At 37.7% G+C, this 16409-nt stretch overlaps 2 protein-coding genes across 4 annotated transcripts; one reads left to right on the forward strand and one right to left on the reverse strand.

The window, feature by feature from the left end:
• Window positions 1-1164: 1164 nt before the first annotated feature.
• Window positions 1165-13079, reverse strand: LOC5520681 (SPRY domain-containing SOCS box protein 3). Of its 2 annotated transcripts, none has more exons than XM_001640360.3 (3): window positions 12806-13079; window positions 7324-7514; window positions 1165-2456 (listed from the first exon to the last, which is right to left on the reverse strand). In XM_001640360.3, exons 1-3 carry the CDS (start codon window positions 12951-12953, stop codon window positions 1932-1934), a joined length of 864 nt encoding a protein of 287 aa, XP_001640410.2. In that variant the 5' UTR covers window positions 12954-13079; the 3' UTR covers window positions 1165-1931. The 2 variants fall into 2 exon arrangements, with proteins under 2 accessions (XP_001640410.2, XP_048575746.1); XM_048719789.1 differs by having other exon boundaries at window positions 7324-7511; window positions 12806-13078.
• A 403-nt stretch (window positions 13080-13482) lies between these two features.
• Window positions 13483-16360, forward strand: LOC5520680 (SPRY domain-containing SOCS box protein 3). Of its 2 annotated transcripts, none has more exons than XM_032365501.2 (2): window positions 13483-13823; window positions 15679-16360. In XM_032365501.2, exons 1-2 carry the CDS (start codon window positions 13725-13727, stop codon window positions 16342-16344), a joined length of 765 nt encoding a protein of 254 aa, XP_032221392.1. In that variant the 5' UTR covers window positions 13483-13724; the 3' UTR covers window positions 16345-16360. The 2 variants fall into 2 exon arrangements, with proteins under 2 accessions (XP_032221392.1, XP_048575679.1); XM_048719722.1 differs by having other exon boundaries at window positions 13483-13806; window positions 15678-16360.
• The last annotated feature ends 49 nt before the right edge of the window (window positions 16361-16409 follow it).

Here is a 16409-nt window from a genome sequence, read left to right on the forward strand (position 1 = left end):
TTTTAGAGCACACTAGCATACACACATTGGCACCAGTCGGGCCAAAACGAGACGCTAGCACAGTCTATTACCCGTACAGTTCGGCAACCATGGACAGAAAGCTAATGACAATCCCCGACAATCGTTAATGAAAGCAAGTGATAAAAAGAAAATTAAAACATTTTGAGTCCATTTACCAAGTATCGAACCTTGCCCGGATCAGATGAGAAAAACAATAGACCCGCCGTATGGCAGCTGAAAGCTTTACGGCTAGGGAGGCAATAACCAGGTTCCTAACTCTGTCTTATTCGGTTACGCCACGCATAGCTCGCTGAGACTTGCGTCTCTTGGAAATTGGCGTGTTGCTATAGTGAAATAATGCTCATTGGCCGCCATCCGAGGGCCCTGTTCTATCATACATTGGACTTCATTTGTGCACAGAAACAACAAAAGTCAACTAACAATTCACCCAGAAATCACAATGTTATCGATGACTTTCTTAAAACGTTTCAAAATCTCACGATCTTTTTGTGGCGTAGCTGAGTGTCGTAGCGAAGTCGTGGGCTTTATTTACACTCTACGGGACGAGTTTTTAAGGTGATAAGTGTCGCATACGACTAAGTCGTGCTGTCTGAATCAGGTTTGAATTGGTCGTGTAGTACGCCACACTTTTTTCGCAGTTGAACAAGAGTGGGCATAAACTGGAGGCCTTCCAAAATTGAAAACACGCAAGCAATGCCTCTAGGAGTTAACATTTTTAATGAAAAAACAAACTAAAAGGTAACATATCTAACAGGAGCAATAGGTGAGCTTGCTATTACCATTTTAAGTTCACGATCGTTATAGTATGACGCGCGCTACCGTGGCCACCTTAATAGTTTTGTGAAGTGAACCAATAAGAATGCGAGAGAAGTGCTATGTGATACGACGCGCGCTACCGTGGCCACCTTCATAGTTTTGTGAAGTGAACCAATAAGAATGCGAGAGAAGTGCTATGTGATACGACGCGCGTTACCGTGGCCACCTTAAAAGTTTTGTGAAGTGAACCAATAAGAATGCGAGAGAAGTGCTATCTGATACGACGCCCGCTACCATGGCCAAATTGATAGTTTTGTGTAGTAAACCAATAGCAAAACAATGACAGCACGAAAAATCCATCAGAGCACGAAAGAATCCTTCCAGTGATTAAATTTTTGTCAATCAAAACTTTAATTATCGCTTCAACGGTGTCGGTATATGTCACACTATTTAGTCATAAAACTAAATATAACAAAATCCTCACATTTTACTTTGCAACGACATTGTGAGTGCAAAAATTAAAACAGCAAATACTTCGAAGATATGCATAGCAAAAAAAATATATAAGGGAAAAGACATTTTTTTTCCTTCAGAGAATAAGAGCAACTGACAATAACGCCGAACCGTCTTTATTGACGAAGTTTCGATCAAAATTCGCATTTTCATAGTCAGTCTGTATTTAATATTTCAATTTGCGCACTCTGAACTATAAACAAAATTAATTCCCTATATTTTCAATTTGGTTGTATAAAATTCACTTTGTTTTTTTTATTTGAATTGAATTATTGCTTATACACAGAGCGCTGATAAATATTTTTGGCATTAATTTGCGAAAGAAAATAGAACAAATGCAACTTTGAGACGAATTCAAATTCGTCGATTGGCGCTGATCACTGAACATTTTGCAAACTTTCTAAAAATAATAATATATAATAATAAACTTTTCGATTTTGGAATCTAACATAAATATATCATTGTCTTCACAAGTAACGCTAACTAAAACCTTTTTTCAATGTATTTTACTAAACAAACTTCATTGTTTCGAATATAAAACTCTATATTTATCTACAGAAGTCCAAACAATTCAGAACAACAAATTCACAACACCCTGCCCTAACATAATACCAATTGTACATAATTTATAAGATACATTTTCAGCATTTCCTTTTGCGCTTTGAGTCCCACACGCCATCCTCTTTTGGCTTGGGTTGAGCTGTGACCTTTAAAATCCAGTTCAACTCTTTCGCAAGGTGTTTCTTCACCCCTGGTGGCAAGGGCAAGTCATGGACGTTGTTCGGGTGGGATAATGCTTTCCCTATTGCCTCACAGCACAAGTACTGTAACGAGTGCTTTAAAGAAGTGCTTCGAGTCAGTCTCATCTTGGTCCTCGCCGCCGTTGATGAGACCATGGGGTACAGCTCTTTCCCCTTCAGCCCCTCCGCGGCCACACCTAGAGGCTGGTCGTCCCGCAAGAAGGTGAGGCGACCGCTCCAGGTGTCTACATGGATGCCGATGGTAGTACCCCGGTCGAACTTGGTGGTGTAGTCGTGGGTGAGGCCGTCGTGGTGGAAGGTCCCAAAGTAGGATAGTCCCCAACTGTCCTGATCCCGTCCTAGGATACTACAGAAGGAGCTCCGGTAGCGTTCAAGGTCAGTGTCCTTAGTCCCTACGCCGACCATCTAAAGGAGAAATATGCAACAATCAATACACAATGAAAAAACTAACTCTGATTTAACACATCTTCACCTTGTAATGTGAAGGAATTTGAGACCATTTTGTCGATATAAATGAATTTGACGTTTACGTTGTCATAGTCAATCGAGCAATTTCATTTTAGTTATCTGCGTTTTACAGGAATGCTCAACAACGTTTTGATATGTACTGCATTTAGCTGTCATTGTTAACAAGTCCGTCGGTAACCCTGAACTGTATACTGCAATGTAGAGTAGATGGGATATCATGGGACTGTATACGATAAAACTGCATCATTGGTGGTCTTAATATCAAGTGACTGTTAGCTGTATTGTAGAGTAGAAAGGCCGCGATAACACGGGACTGTTAGCTGTACTGTAGAGTAGAAAGGCCGCGATAACACGGGACTGTTAGCTGTACTGTAGACGGTAATACTGTATCATGGTGGTCGTAAGTTGTACTGTCGGTTGTCGTTAGTTGTCCAGTAATTGTTCAAGCTGAAAAAGAAACTCACAAACAAATAAAGGTTATTGAAGCGAACGTAAATATGTGAACAGAAAGACATACAGAAGGACGGACAGACAGACAATACAGACACACATAAAGAGAGACGAACATACAAGACATACAGATAGGACAAGACAGATACATATTCAAGACAGACAAACATACATACATGACGGACAGACACAAAGGCTAGACTTGCAGACAGACACACAAACAAGGCATAGAAACATACAGGACATACAAGGCATACAGACAAGGCAGACAAATCAAGATTTATAGACAGACATACATTACAAGGCAAACAAACATACAAGACATACACACAGGCAGTACATACTGACTCTGAGAAGGCAATGCGCTTTATACAGTCTTTATACATGTCTTATTGAGAACATTTTCAATCCAAACCACTGAAGCGGTTACAACTTCTTCTTTCTAAAGCACCAGATAGACACTGTATGAACTAACTATCAGCATTAACAAGCGGGATAGCTCACAGAGAGAGAGACAGACACAGAAAAGAAACAGCTGTATAACACGATATAGACAGACATGAATAAAACCAAAGACATAGATAAACATAAAGCCAAACTAAAAATACAGGCACACTTTACACGGCAGACAAGATAGACATAGAGACAAGACAGAAGGTGAAGGACATCTGACAATGACACACAAACAGACAAGATACACATACAAGAATGTCACGCACACAAGACAAGACAAACACATACAAGACATACAGAAAGACAAACATACTGTACAAGACAAGACAGACACACATACAAGACAAACACAAAGACACACATACTGTACAAGACAAGACAGACACACATACAAGACATACACAAAGACACACATACTGTACAAGACAAGACAGACACACATACAAGACAAACACAAAGACACATACTGTACAAAACAAGACAGACACACATACAAGACATACACAAAGACACACATACTGTACAAGACAAGACAGACACACATACAAGACATACACAAAGACACACATACTGTACAAGACAAGACAGACACACATACAAGACATACACAAAGACACACATACTGTACAAGACAAGACAGACACACATACAAGACATACACAAAGACACTGTACAAAACAAGACAGACACACATAAAAGACATACGGAAAGACACACATTCTGTACAAGACAAGACAGACACACATACAAGACATACACAAAGACACACATACCGTACAAGACAGGACAGACACACATACAAGACAAACACAAAGACACCTACTGTACAAGACAAGACAGACACACATACAAGACATACACAAAGACACACATACCGTACAAGACAGGACAGACACACATACAAGACAAACACAAAGACACACATACTGTACAAGACAAGACAGACACACATACAAGGCAAACACAAAGACACATACTGTACAAGACAAGACAGACACACATACAAGACAAAAACAAAGACACATACTGTACAAAACAAGACAGACACACATACAAGACATACACAAAGACACACATACTGTACAAGACAAGACAGACACACATGCAAGACATACACAAAGACACACGTACTGTACAAGACAAGACAGACACACATACAAGACAAACACAAAGACACACATACTGTACAAGACAAGACAGACACACATACAAGACAAACACAAAGACACACATACTGTACAAGACAAGACAGACACACATACAAGACATACAGAAAGACACACATACTGTACAAGACAGACACACATGCAAGACATACAGAAAGAGCACAAACTGTACAAGACAAGACAGACACACATACAAGACATACAGAAAGACACACATAATGTACAAGACAAGACAGACACACATACAAGACATACAGAAAGACACACATACCGTACAAGACAAGACAGACATACATGCAAGACATACAGAAAGACACACATACTGTACAAGACAGACACACATACAAGACATACAGAAAGACACACATACTGTACAAGACAGACACACATACAAGACATACAGAAAGACACACATACTGTACAAGACAAGACAGACACACATACAAGACATACAGAAAGACACACATACTGTACAAGACAAGACAGACACACATACAAGACAAACACAAAGACACACATACTGTACAAGACAAGACAGACACACATACAAGACAAAAACAAAGACACATACTGTACAAAACAAGACAGACACACATACAAGACATACACAAAGACACACATACTGTACAAGACAAGACAGACACACATGCAAGACATACACAAAGACACACATACTGTACAAGACAAGACAGACACACATGCAAGACATACACAAAGACACACATACTGTACAAGACAAGACAGACACACATACAAGACAAACACAAAGACACACATACTGTACAAGACAAGACAGACACACATACAAGACAATACAAGACAAACAGTTAAGACAAAACAGAAGCAGAAAAAGGACAGAAACCTGACTACAGAAAAGAAACTCAGATAAGATGGATGTGAAGATATAGTACAAGATAGGTACACAAACATACATGCATACAAGACAGACAAGACATAGACACAAGATAGACAGGCAAGACATTCAAGGCAGACAATCATACAAGACATACAGATAAAACAAGACAGATACACACAATAAAAGACACCAATACAACACAGACAAACATTATGTGCAAACATGACAGAAAGAAACACATACAAGACATACAGACAGACAAACATACAGACATGAGATACAGATACACATACAAGACATATACACATACAAGTCAGACAAACATACAAGACATACAGGTAAGAAAAGACAGACACATATACAAGACAAGACAAGACAAGATACACATACAAGACTGTCATGCATACAAGACAGACAGGCAGAAAGACAAGACGAACACACATACTGTACAAGACAAACAGAAAGGCAGACAGACAGTAAAGATATTCAGACAAGAAAAGACAAACAAAAATGCAAGAGAAACGGACAAGATATGATAGACATAAGACAGGCAGACACAATGATATGGCAGACACAACAGACACACATATACACGACATACAGACAAGACAGACACACACATACAAGACAAACAGACACACACATACAAGACATACACACAAGATAAGACAAACAGTCACAACAGACACACATACAGGACAGACATAGGCAGTACATCCAGACACACAGAGGAGATGGACAGACACAAAGACAATGTATACAGACACAAAGACACGACACAGACACAAAGACACAGACACAAAGACACGACACAGACAAGATAGACATAAAGACTATACATACAGACAAAAAGACATGACACAGACAAGATAGACATAAAGACTATACATACAGACAAAAAGACATGACAGACAAACTGACAAGATAGACAAGGAGAGTTAGGCAAGAGGTACAGACAAGACAGATACATTCCAAACAGACACAGATTCACAGACAAGATTATACTCTACAGACAAACAATACAAACATACAGAAAGACACACAGACAGCCAGATACAAGACAGACACAGATACAAGACATACAGACTAGACAGACACATCTACAAGACAGACAGACAAGAACACACAGATACAAGAGACAGAAACATACACCAACATAACAATACAGCTACAAGAAAGACAGACACACAAGACAGACAGACAAGACAGTCATGCCTACTAGACATAGAGAGAGGACACACAAACATAACAAACATACAGCTACAAGAAAGACAGACATAAAAGACAGACAAACAAGACCGTCAGCATACAAAACGAGGTGAGGTGAGGTGACAGACAAACATAACAAACATACAGTATTAGACAGACATACATACAAGACAGATATGTGTACAAGACAGATGGGGACTACATTCAGAGGCACAGACAAGGCAGAAGATAAACAGAGAGGCACAAACAGACACAAAGACAAGACATGCACACAGACAAGACAACAACAAGACATACAAACAAGACACATTGACAATACTTGCATACACAGGACACAACTAAAACACACACATACACACATCTGATAAAGACATCAGACAAGACAGGCATGGGATAAGACAGACAGAGAGATAAGAATGACATCTATGTAAACTTACACAGGACAGACAGACAAACATAGACACAAGACAGACAGAGAGAAATACAGAAAAAACAGACACACAGACATGGCAGACATCTGACAATGACCTATTTATAACTGAAACATACATTTCACAAAGACACACAAAAAAAGACAATCAAACATGTGACAAAGACAAACAGAAATGCAGAAAAAATCCATTTAATTCCAGCATATACAATTGACAGACATAATGACAATGCGACATACCATATCAGTGCCATAAACAGCACTTGTCATCTTGACCTCCCAGTAATGCACACCACCATCAAAAAGTGGCTCCTCCCCCTTGGTGGCTGCCGTTCCACAGCTGTAATCAGGATGGAACACAACCTCACGCCCCTCATGTTTCAGTGCCGTGGAAGGACCAGAGCTAGAATGCCAGCGCCATTCGCAACCTGCTGATATAGATAAGGATTGTGAGAAACATTACCTGAGATTTTTTTAAGTGCAATTATTTTAGATTAAAATTAAAATGAGATGTCAGATAGAAGAACTCCAGACACATTAAATTTAACTGTTGGGGATTTACATGGTGTTTAAAGTTGTAACTTTGTAGAAAAAACCCCAAACCAATTATTTGTACTAAAGTTAAAAATCATATGCATTATGTTATATGGTTAAGAAGGTAAAGGGTTGATGTGAAGAAGTTAGACGGTTGATGTGAAGATGCCTCTTTGAAGCTTATTAGGAAACCATTCTAGTAAAGCAGAGTAATGGTTAATAGTTCCTGATATATAAAGCAGATTACTAATGAGGCATGGTGATAATAATTTTAGAACAATCTGCAAGATAAATAGTTAATGAATACATTTGACAGTAACCATTAGAGTAAAATGCTTCCACTTACTGACTGAGAACTTAGGGACAGATGTAAAACCACAATGAAGATAAAGAAGAATACACCAATAGGAAATTATGTTGTGGAGATCTGTTTTGCACAGCTCTCAGTCAGAAAGTGAATTGCTGAATTGTATATTCATCAAATAATGTAAAAAAAAACATATCAGAATTTTAAGTGACCTTCCTTTTTCTTTATTTGAGTGGAGAAGGAAGCCAACCACTGTTTTCAAAACACCATCCAAAATAAATTATACCCTGTCTGAGAGAATCCAAAACTTGAGTACCTTTGTTCAGAGGCAGTGCAACAGAGGATGTTATGCCTTGCTAGATGACATACGGTTACAGTATTACTTGCAGCACAAGATTCACAACACTACAAATATGTCTACACCTGTTATCCCAAATAAAATAGACATTTCTCATATAGACTATTAAATCCATCAACAACAACAAACATGTTTATTACAAATACAGTATGTTATAATGACGATTAAGTACAATTTAGCACAAAACAGCTCAAAGGAAAATCTTTGATCAACTTTTTGTCTAATGCATCTCATATGGCGGTGTCTTCTTTACATTTGCAATTTTACATGTTTTGCAGTGATGCAAGTGAAGTAGAGATTAGTTAAAATAAACCACAGACTAATAATCACAAAGAACAACTCTGATACATTCTTTGCAGTAGAAAAGCACAAGAAGAGAATAGTTAAAATAAACCATAGACTAAAAATCACAAAGCACAACTCTGATACATTATTTGCAGTAGAAAGGCACAAGTAGAGATTAGTCAAAATAACAGACTAACAATCACAAACACAGTTCAAATTTTACAAGCTACATGACACAACTCCTCTGAGACAGTAGTTCTGAATCAATAATCTTTAATATTTTAGTATGCTTTCGTGTAGCTTCTCCAGTTTGCATTGTTACCTCTACCTCAGCGCCTCATCGTCGCCCCACGCATTCTTCCTTTTTTATCAAGACAAGAGTCTTGATTGGTGAAGGAAGGCAACCAGAACCGGCGTCATGAGCTTGACTTTCCTGGAAAATAATTTAACCATGTGTTGGCCGTAGTGTGGGAGGGTGGAATTATGTGTGCACAAGGAGGACCAAAGCATTCACCTGTAATATACTTTTGAAGGGACGTCAATTCCCCAGGATAAAAATTTTTCGTGTTCACTAAAAAGAAGGACAACCACATCCCTTTTTTCGGCTTAAGCACAGTACAGAGTTGCACAAGCACCCATTTCTATCAGCATACTCAAGCAAGCAATGTGGGTACTTTTATTTGAATATTGTTAATATTGGGTCAGACTTCAATCGTGGATGAATATTTTGACATTTTTAAATGTAACCAATGATGAAGTAGGGGTCGACTGGAATTTTTTAACCATAATTTGTGATCTATTATACTTAAAGCCAAGCAATTCCCTCTTTTAAGATTAAATCACTTGGATATCAAAGAAAAATTAGACTGAAATCTCAGCGATCTCGTCACTTTTCAAGCCTAGAAGTTGACGTCCCTTGAAAGACTAGAATCTAGACCTAATGGTGCAGAAGGACCCAATGTTGAGGCACATTCCATGGTTTTTCCCTACTCAGTAAACTGATTTTTGAGGACACAAAATCAGCCAATTATTGGACCATTTTTTACATTTTATGTTCTCCTGTTACCTTACAATGGCAGTAATTTCTCTTTCATTTGATAAGACCTGAAAGACTTTTAAATTGTGGTTTATTTGAGGCCCCTGGGTACAGTACTGGTAGCGTGCCCGCACGAGAAATACTGCCTCAATACTGTGTTGCCTGCATGCACAAAACTCATAGCTGTCAACTCGTCTGTATCAGGCAGGTGTCACAAGGTTTTGGAGCTCATCACAAGCCTTATTTTTGTGAGAATATTCACACATTCTCTGTATTCACCCGCATTGACTATTTTGGGTTTTTTCACTTTTTTACTGTATTTCACCTGATTTCACAAGATTTCTGTCCAAGTTGGGTTGACAGCTATGAAAACTAAATTGTTAACTTGACTCAGTCTCCCTTTCCTGCTTTGCAATAAATAAGGTTTTTGAACACTGCTGCTACTACAGTATATATTTTAAGTATATAAATATCTTTTTCATGATAGCAGGTAAAAATCAGTGTAAGATCAATAATTGTACAGTTTTATCTGTATATATGCAATAACTGCGGTCACCCATGGCTTGTTTACACAATATACTGTACTAATATTGTAATAAATATTTTCTTCATCATAACAGGGGCTTACAAGGGAAAATTCAGATGTGAACAAAGGTGAACAAGCGCATGACAGTGGAACGATAAACTATACAGTACAACAATAATCAACAAGTACAGTGAACTAGGGGGTGGTGATGGAACATTAGATACAAGTAATGTTATACAACATCACATGATACATATACAGTACAACAAGAATCAACAAGTACTGTAAACTAGGGGATGGTGATGGAACATTAGATACGAGTAATGTAATACAACAGCACATCATTGATGACCACTCACCATTCAAAGGTCAAACTAAAAAAATGTCTTGTCTTGTCTGTCAGGTAGTCATGTTGTCCATGTCTATGTGCAGGTCCGGTTGGTTATATTTATTTATAATTTTCAGTGTTTATTAATGTAATAGTTGATGTTTTATTAGTTAATGATTGTTTAACCTATAGTACATGTTAAACTGTGCTTTCAGAATGTACTGTATAATGCATACACCTATTTAAAACATTGTCAGTGCGATCAGCGAATAGCAATTACCAAATGGCAGTTCTACGACTGAAAGGTGTTTATGGGTAGTAATTATTTGAAGAAAATAAAGGTGATAAATAAAATCAAGCGATGTCAGAACCATATATTAATTTACATAATAGCCAAATTCGTTGTTGCACGACCTCCCAGAATAGAAAATTCCTTTCTTCGCGCTATTCTCAAACATGACAAGTATTTTGGATTCGGCGAGGTCGCGAAGCAACGAATTTGGATGTAATAGATAGTCGTATTTTTTACTTATATTTTCTGGAATTTTAAACAAATATTTTGGGATCCATGGGTCCGTTCGGTTGTAGAATTGCAATTTGACAATCACCATTTGCCATTTGCACTGACAACGTTTTTTTAAATAGGTGTATACATAAACAAACATGAGCTAATGCGAGAAAACACAAGTGGTCATGCTGTAAGTAAAACAGTAGAAGAAACTTGCACAATAGAACTTGCAATTTATTTATTTTGTATGTATTCATTTTGTATGTATGAGTAAAGAAAAAGGTACTTGAGAGTCAGTCTTTTGTTTAGCAAACAGATCAAATTTTTGAGTAAATTAATTATTTCACAGTATGTCAGAACAAAAACGTCTGCAACAAGATGGAGTTAAGTGACTGTTGTTGACATCACAGGCTGTGACATTATTCATGGATTATTAGAACATAGACATACAAACAATGAGATCTATTTGGTTTATAAATTGTACAAAAACAGAAAGGATTTTAGCAGAGCAAAAAAAAAAATATCTTTAGAAAGTGTAAAGACAAATAGTAAAGATAAGACAAGAAAGCAGACAAGGTTATATATGGTCATTACTAGACAAGCCCTAACAAGGAGATCACAACCTTTAGGTAGGGATTATTAACATAACTTATGGGTTTCAATTTAAAACGATAATACTTTTTGGTTTAATTAACAACCTATTAGGACAAGATACAGTTTCATTTTCTACTGATGCAAATTTGTTGCTAGTAAAAAGAAGTACACGTTCACAATAGCATAGCTTTTTTTTTTAGTCAATAAGGTCAAACTTGTGTTGTAGACTAAATTGTACCATTGAAATAATCTTGTTTAAATTCTAGGATGTACCGACAGAATGGCATATGTGGTAAATGACTTCTTAATTTCTGTTGATAAGGCAACTGTAGATTCTTTACAGAATTGTAAATAAAATATCTCAACTATTTATACGTCTTTCAACGACTAGTTTTGCTTATTAGAAAAAGCATAGAGTGTAGAGATTGGTTATATGCAAAAAATGTAGTTGTTGTGTGGCAGTACCATATAAAAATATGTAAACAATTATAAAATCACAAATGGGCGGAAACAGAATAACCTGCGCGTTGCGCGTTGCATGATTGCGTGTATTCTGTTTTTGTTCTGTCTGGGGTGTGCCGGTTCGACAAGAACGATTCCTGCTGAAAACTTACCCAAATACAGCTTTATCTTCAGCCAAAAAAACACTTATATTTAAAAGTATTCAAAAAATATATCCCTGTGGGATTAATTAGAATTTTACAATTCCATGCGTTCACGCGCGCTTCTTTTATCGCATGAGTGGTTTTCAGACACGTTTTGGGAATATTCACAAAGACAATACAAACAAGAGAATGCAGTTAAATCTCAACCGTTTCTTCAAAATCGCAAATCAAAAGAAAATAATATGCGAGCATTATTGAAATACCTAAATCATTTGATCTCGTGAAATTTCAGTTTCCGTAGTTTGCGTATTTAGGAACGAAACTAGACTGGCTATATTTTGCGCTTTGTTAGTTGCAAAAATATACATACCATACTAATTTGATAAGTAAAATTACAAAAAGAGCCACAATTATCTATGTTAATAGGAAAACGCTAGAAATAAACTATAAGTAAACACAACTACCAAATGAAAGCTTCGCTAGCCTTAGCTAGGTACAAAGTTCACATAAAAGGCGCCGAAAAAACCATAAACGTTTGCTGGAATGTAATTCTCATTGACAAATGGACATATTGCCTATAATGTGAAAGAAATTAAAGGTCTCCTAGATGTTTAGAAGGAACAGATCGAGTTTTAACCCACCTTGATCATCATCGAATTCCGAATCTGAGCAGGAATCGCTGTGGGTTTCGTCCTCTGATGTTTCTGGGGGTCGAAAAATTCTTGCTAAAAAATCCCTCCGTTGTGCTAGCTGGTCAAATTCGTACGAAGTAGACTGTACTAAAGCCATATTGGCTATCGATCTTCTCCTAAAGCTGTAAAGGACTACAAATTTCGTCTTTTTCTAGAGAGACTTTTTTACGATCTTGCTTTCCGTATGAGAACATCTGTTTTATTTTTCGGCCAGGCGTTGCCGCTGTTATACGGTGGGCTCAGGTGTTGTCATACCGGATGTAACGTCACGGAATGGCTTATTTCCACTTCACGCACGAATAAATTCCCTGAATTTAATTGAGTCTGCCCTGAAGAAGTCTTATTAAAGACGAAAATTTGACAGAGTCGATTTCCAGTTTTTGGTGTATTGTATTACGAATAAATTCCCGTATAGTTAATTGATTAATCACCCGCTGTCCTGAAAAATATATCGCGGGCGCACTTCCCCCTACTGTCGGAAATCCAGCCGTGACTGTAACCAGGTAAAGCGTGACTGATTCTGTGACTTGCGTTGTGCCGTCTTGTCAGTCCTGCTTTCCTGGTTTTTCTGTTAGCCAATCACATGCCTCTATATAGTCAGCTGACTGTATAACAAGTTTGTTTTGAATAGAATTTGTTTTGGTTAGTGCTTGGAAGCAGGGTAAACGTTGCAAGAATTTGGCTAAAACAATGATCTTTTTTAAACGTTAAAGTTCGGCGTTTGCCATAAAAATAGTGCGTTAGAAAATATAAAGGTACATTTGAAACGCGATAGTATTTTTTAGCCTGATTCGAAGCCGAATCCAAGTATTCGATCTGTATTCAACTGTAGCGACTAAAGCAAGAGAAAAATACCCGTATATAGGGCATGTACAAGGAAACTCATGTACAAGGAAACTCATGTACAAGGAAACTCATGTACAAGGAAACTCATGTACAAGGAAACTCATGTACAAGGAAACTCATGGTGAGCTTCTAGTGTTATTATTCTGTTGATGTTGCTGTTCAGGTTCTACTCAATATTGAAAACGTTTGAAATTATATGTATGCTTTACTGTTACCTGGTGGATTAATCGCACGAATCACTACCATATGAGCTGGTTGTTCCAAACGAAATTTGACCTATCTACTCTGTAAATCCTGAAGCATCTCAAACCTGCTATTTTCAGGTCAAGACCTTTGGTCTGTTTACTATATTTCCGGTACATTTATGTTCTGCTTTGTATCTATTAAAATTTGTCTACGGAAGAGACGTCATACTTACTATAAAATCTTCTATGCTATATTACCCGGTCTAATCGATCGTTAAAAATCGATATCGATGCAAATCAATGAGAATCACCGATTTTTATCGATTTATCGTGAAAAGAAGTGCGGAAAGCGATAATATTGTTTCTTTGGGATTTATCGAATTTTGACATAAGCTTAGAAAAACATATTTATCCATGAAAGAAGGGCCAAAAAGACAAACTACCTTAAGCCTGCAATGTACTTGTTTACCCAATGTTTTTATCGCAAAAAAAACAGCCTTGAGCGATTCGTAGCCTGCGTAGTGGCTCAAGGGAAGGGGAGGGGGAAGGGAAGATAGGAGATCCTGCCGGGAAACCATTGTTCTAGCCGCGTCGCCCCTAAGCCTGTGTCCTCAAGTAGCTGTCAGAATCACATGAACTGTTTACATTGTAATTTTACTTCCGTTTCTTGTCAAAATAAACAACGCCCTTCATGACAATTGTCTTGTTTCTTCGAACTATGTGTTCTCCAGTATGTCCGTGTGAAAAGAAAACTTAAATCCAGTCAAGAAATCCAGGAACAAGTGCTGTCGTTATTTCGACAAAAATATTCAAAATTCAATACGGAAACAAGCTCACTTATGATTTGTTTGCCAATATTTTTAAAGAGAGCAAAAGAGCTGATAGTTTTTGGTGTTGTTATTGCTAAAAACATGAGAACGATACCCCAGGTCGGTACAACGTGAGTTTTGTAGGCAACGAGTTTTGTAGGCAATGTAGGCAACGATTGAAAACCGACCGCTCAAGATGGATTAGATGTTATTGAGGTCAAGGGGACAGGCTGATATCCCTGATATCGCTTCGGCAAGAAGCGTAAGGGTTTGCAAAATTAAACTTTTTCCAAACCCCGGTGGCACAATTGCCATTACATCATTCCTTAAAAATAGCTGCCTCAAGCACTGCAACTGCTTGTTTTGAAGGGCAAAATCCGGTCCTTTTGAATTTGTAGGGTCGACAAAATGCTGGATAAACAATTTTGAAACCCTTACCAACTTGCAGGCATTTTCTTACACCAAAGCTTGTTGATACAACGTGTTGATGGATGTACAGAACATGTGACACATCTCAGCCAATAGTGAGCCCCCGGTCTCTCAGATACCAGAGTGAACGGCTAGAACAATAGTCTTTGGGCAGTCTCCCTCCCTTTCCCCTTGAGATGCTACGCAGGCTACCATCTTGAGTTTTGACAAAAATGAGTAACTTGGGGGAGGGTGGCGGAAAAAGATATAAAGAAAAACCGGGAGTATGCCTAATTGCAGGCTAAACAACCTTTTCGCATTGTAAACAGTTAAACGAAGTCAGGTTGATAATGTCTTGATCATTTTATTTCAATTTAATTGACTATGAAAAATCGATAAAAATCAATTAGTTCTTACCAATTTTTAACTATTTATCGATTGCCAAATCGATATCGATTTTTAAGATTGACTAGACAAGGTATATTAAGAATCTAAGCTTTCAGAAATGATTCAAACTTCATAGAAAATACTAATTTTTTAATATATATCTTTTTTAAATATATATATTTTAAAGGTCCCTCCCTGGACAAGCTTTTTCGTGGAAGAATGGGTTTGGGATTTTCAAAGTCGCTCACCCAATGTCTACCTCTGCTATCACAACAAGGTGGCATGCTTCCACATTGATCCTGTTGTGGAGAGCACTGGCACTGCTGCTGTTTTAGGTAATAAGGCATTCGCCCATGGACAGCATTACTGGGAAATTAAACTGACAGATGTTCGCGGTACTTCAATGATGATAGGTGTGGCTACACAAGATGCAATGCTACACACTGATAATTATGAATATGTGAATCTAGTTGGTCGGGATCAGGAAAGCTGGGGACTTTCACACCGGGGTGAGATATGGCATGGCGGCCAGAAGTGGAAATTCTGTGAGCCATTCTTTGATTCAACAGTAATAGGAGTGCTTCTGGATATGGATAAAGGAACAATTTCTTTTTTCAAAAATGGTCAACCCCTGGGCGTGGCTTTTACTGGGCTGCAGGACAGAGGGTGCGAGTTGTACCCTATAGCTTCATCAACTGCTAGCGAGTCGGAAGTCGAGCTTGGTTATCGCTGTTGTAAATACTCTACACTGATAGACCAGTGTTGTATGGAAATTATAAAACATGTAAATAGGGACAATATGAACAGATTACCTTTGCCTGGTAGAATATGTAATTTATTAAAATCTAAATAAAATTTATTAATTCAGAGTGCTTCATGTGGAGCTTCGGAAAAGGTCCTGAACCTCCATTTTAATAT

Source organism: Nematostella vectensis, chromosome 12 (assembly GCF_932526225.1).
Source record: "Nematostella vectensis chromosome 12, jaNemVect1.1, whole genome shotgun sequence".
Taxonomy (NCBI): domain Eukaryota; kingdom Metazoa; phylum Cnidaria; class Anthozoa; order Actiniaria; family Edwardsiidae; genus Nematostella; species Nematostella vectensis.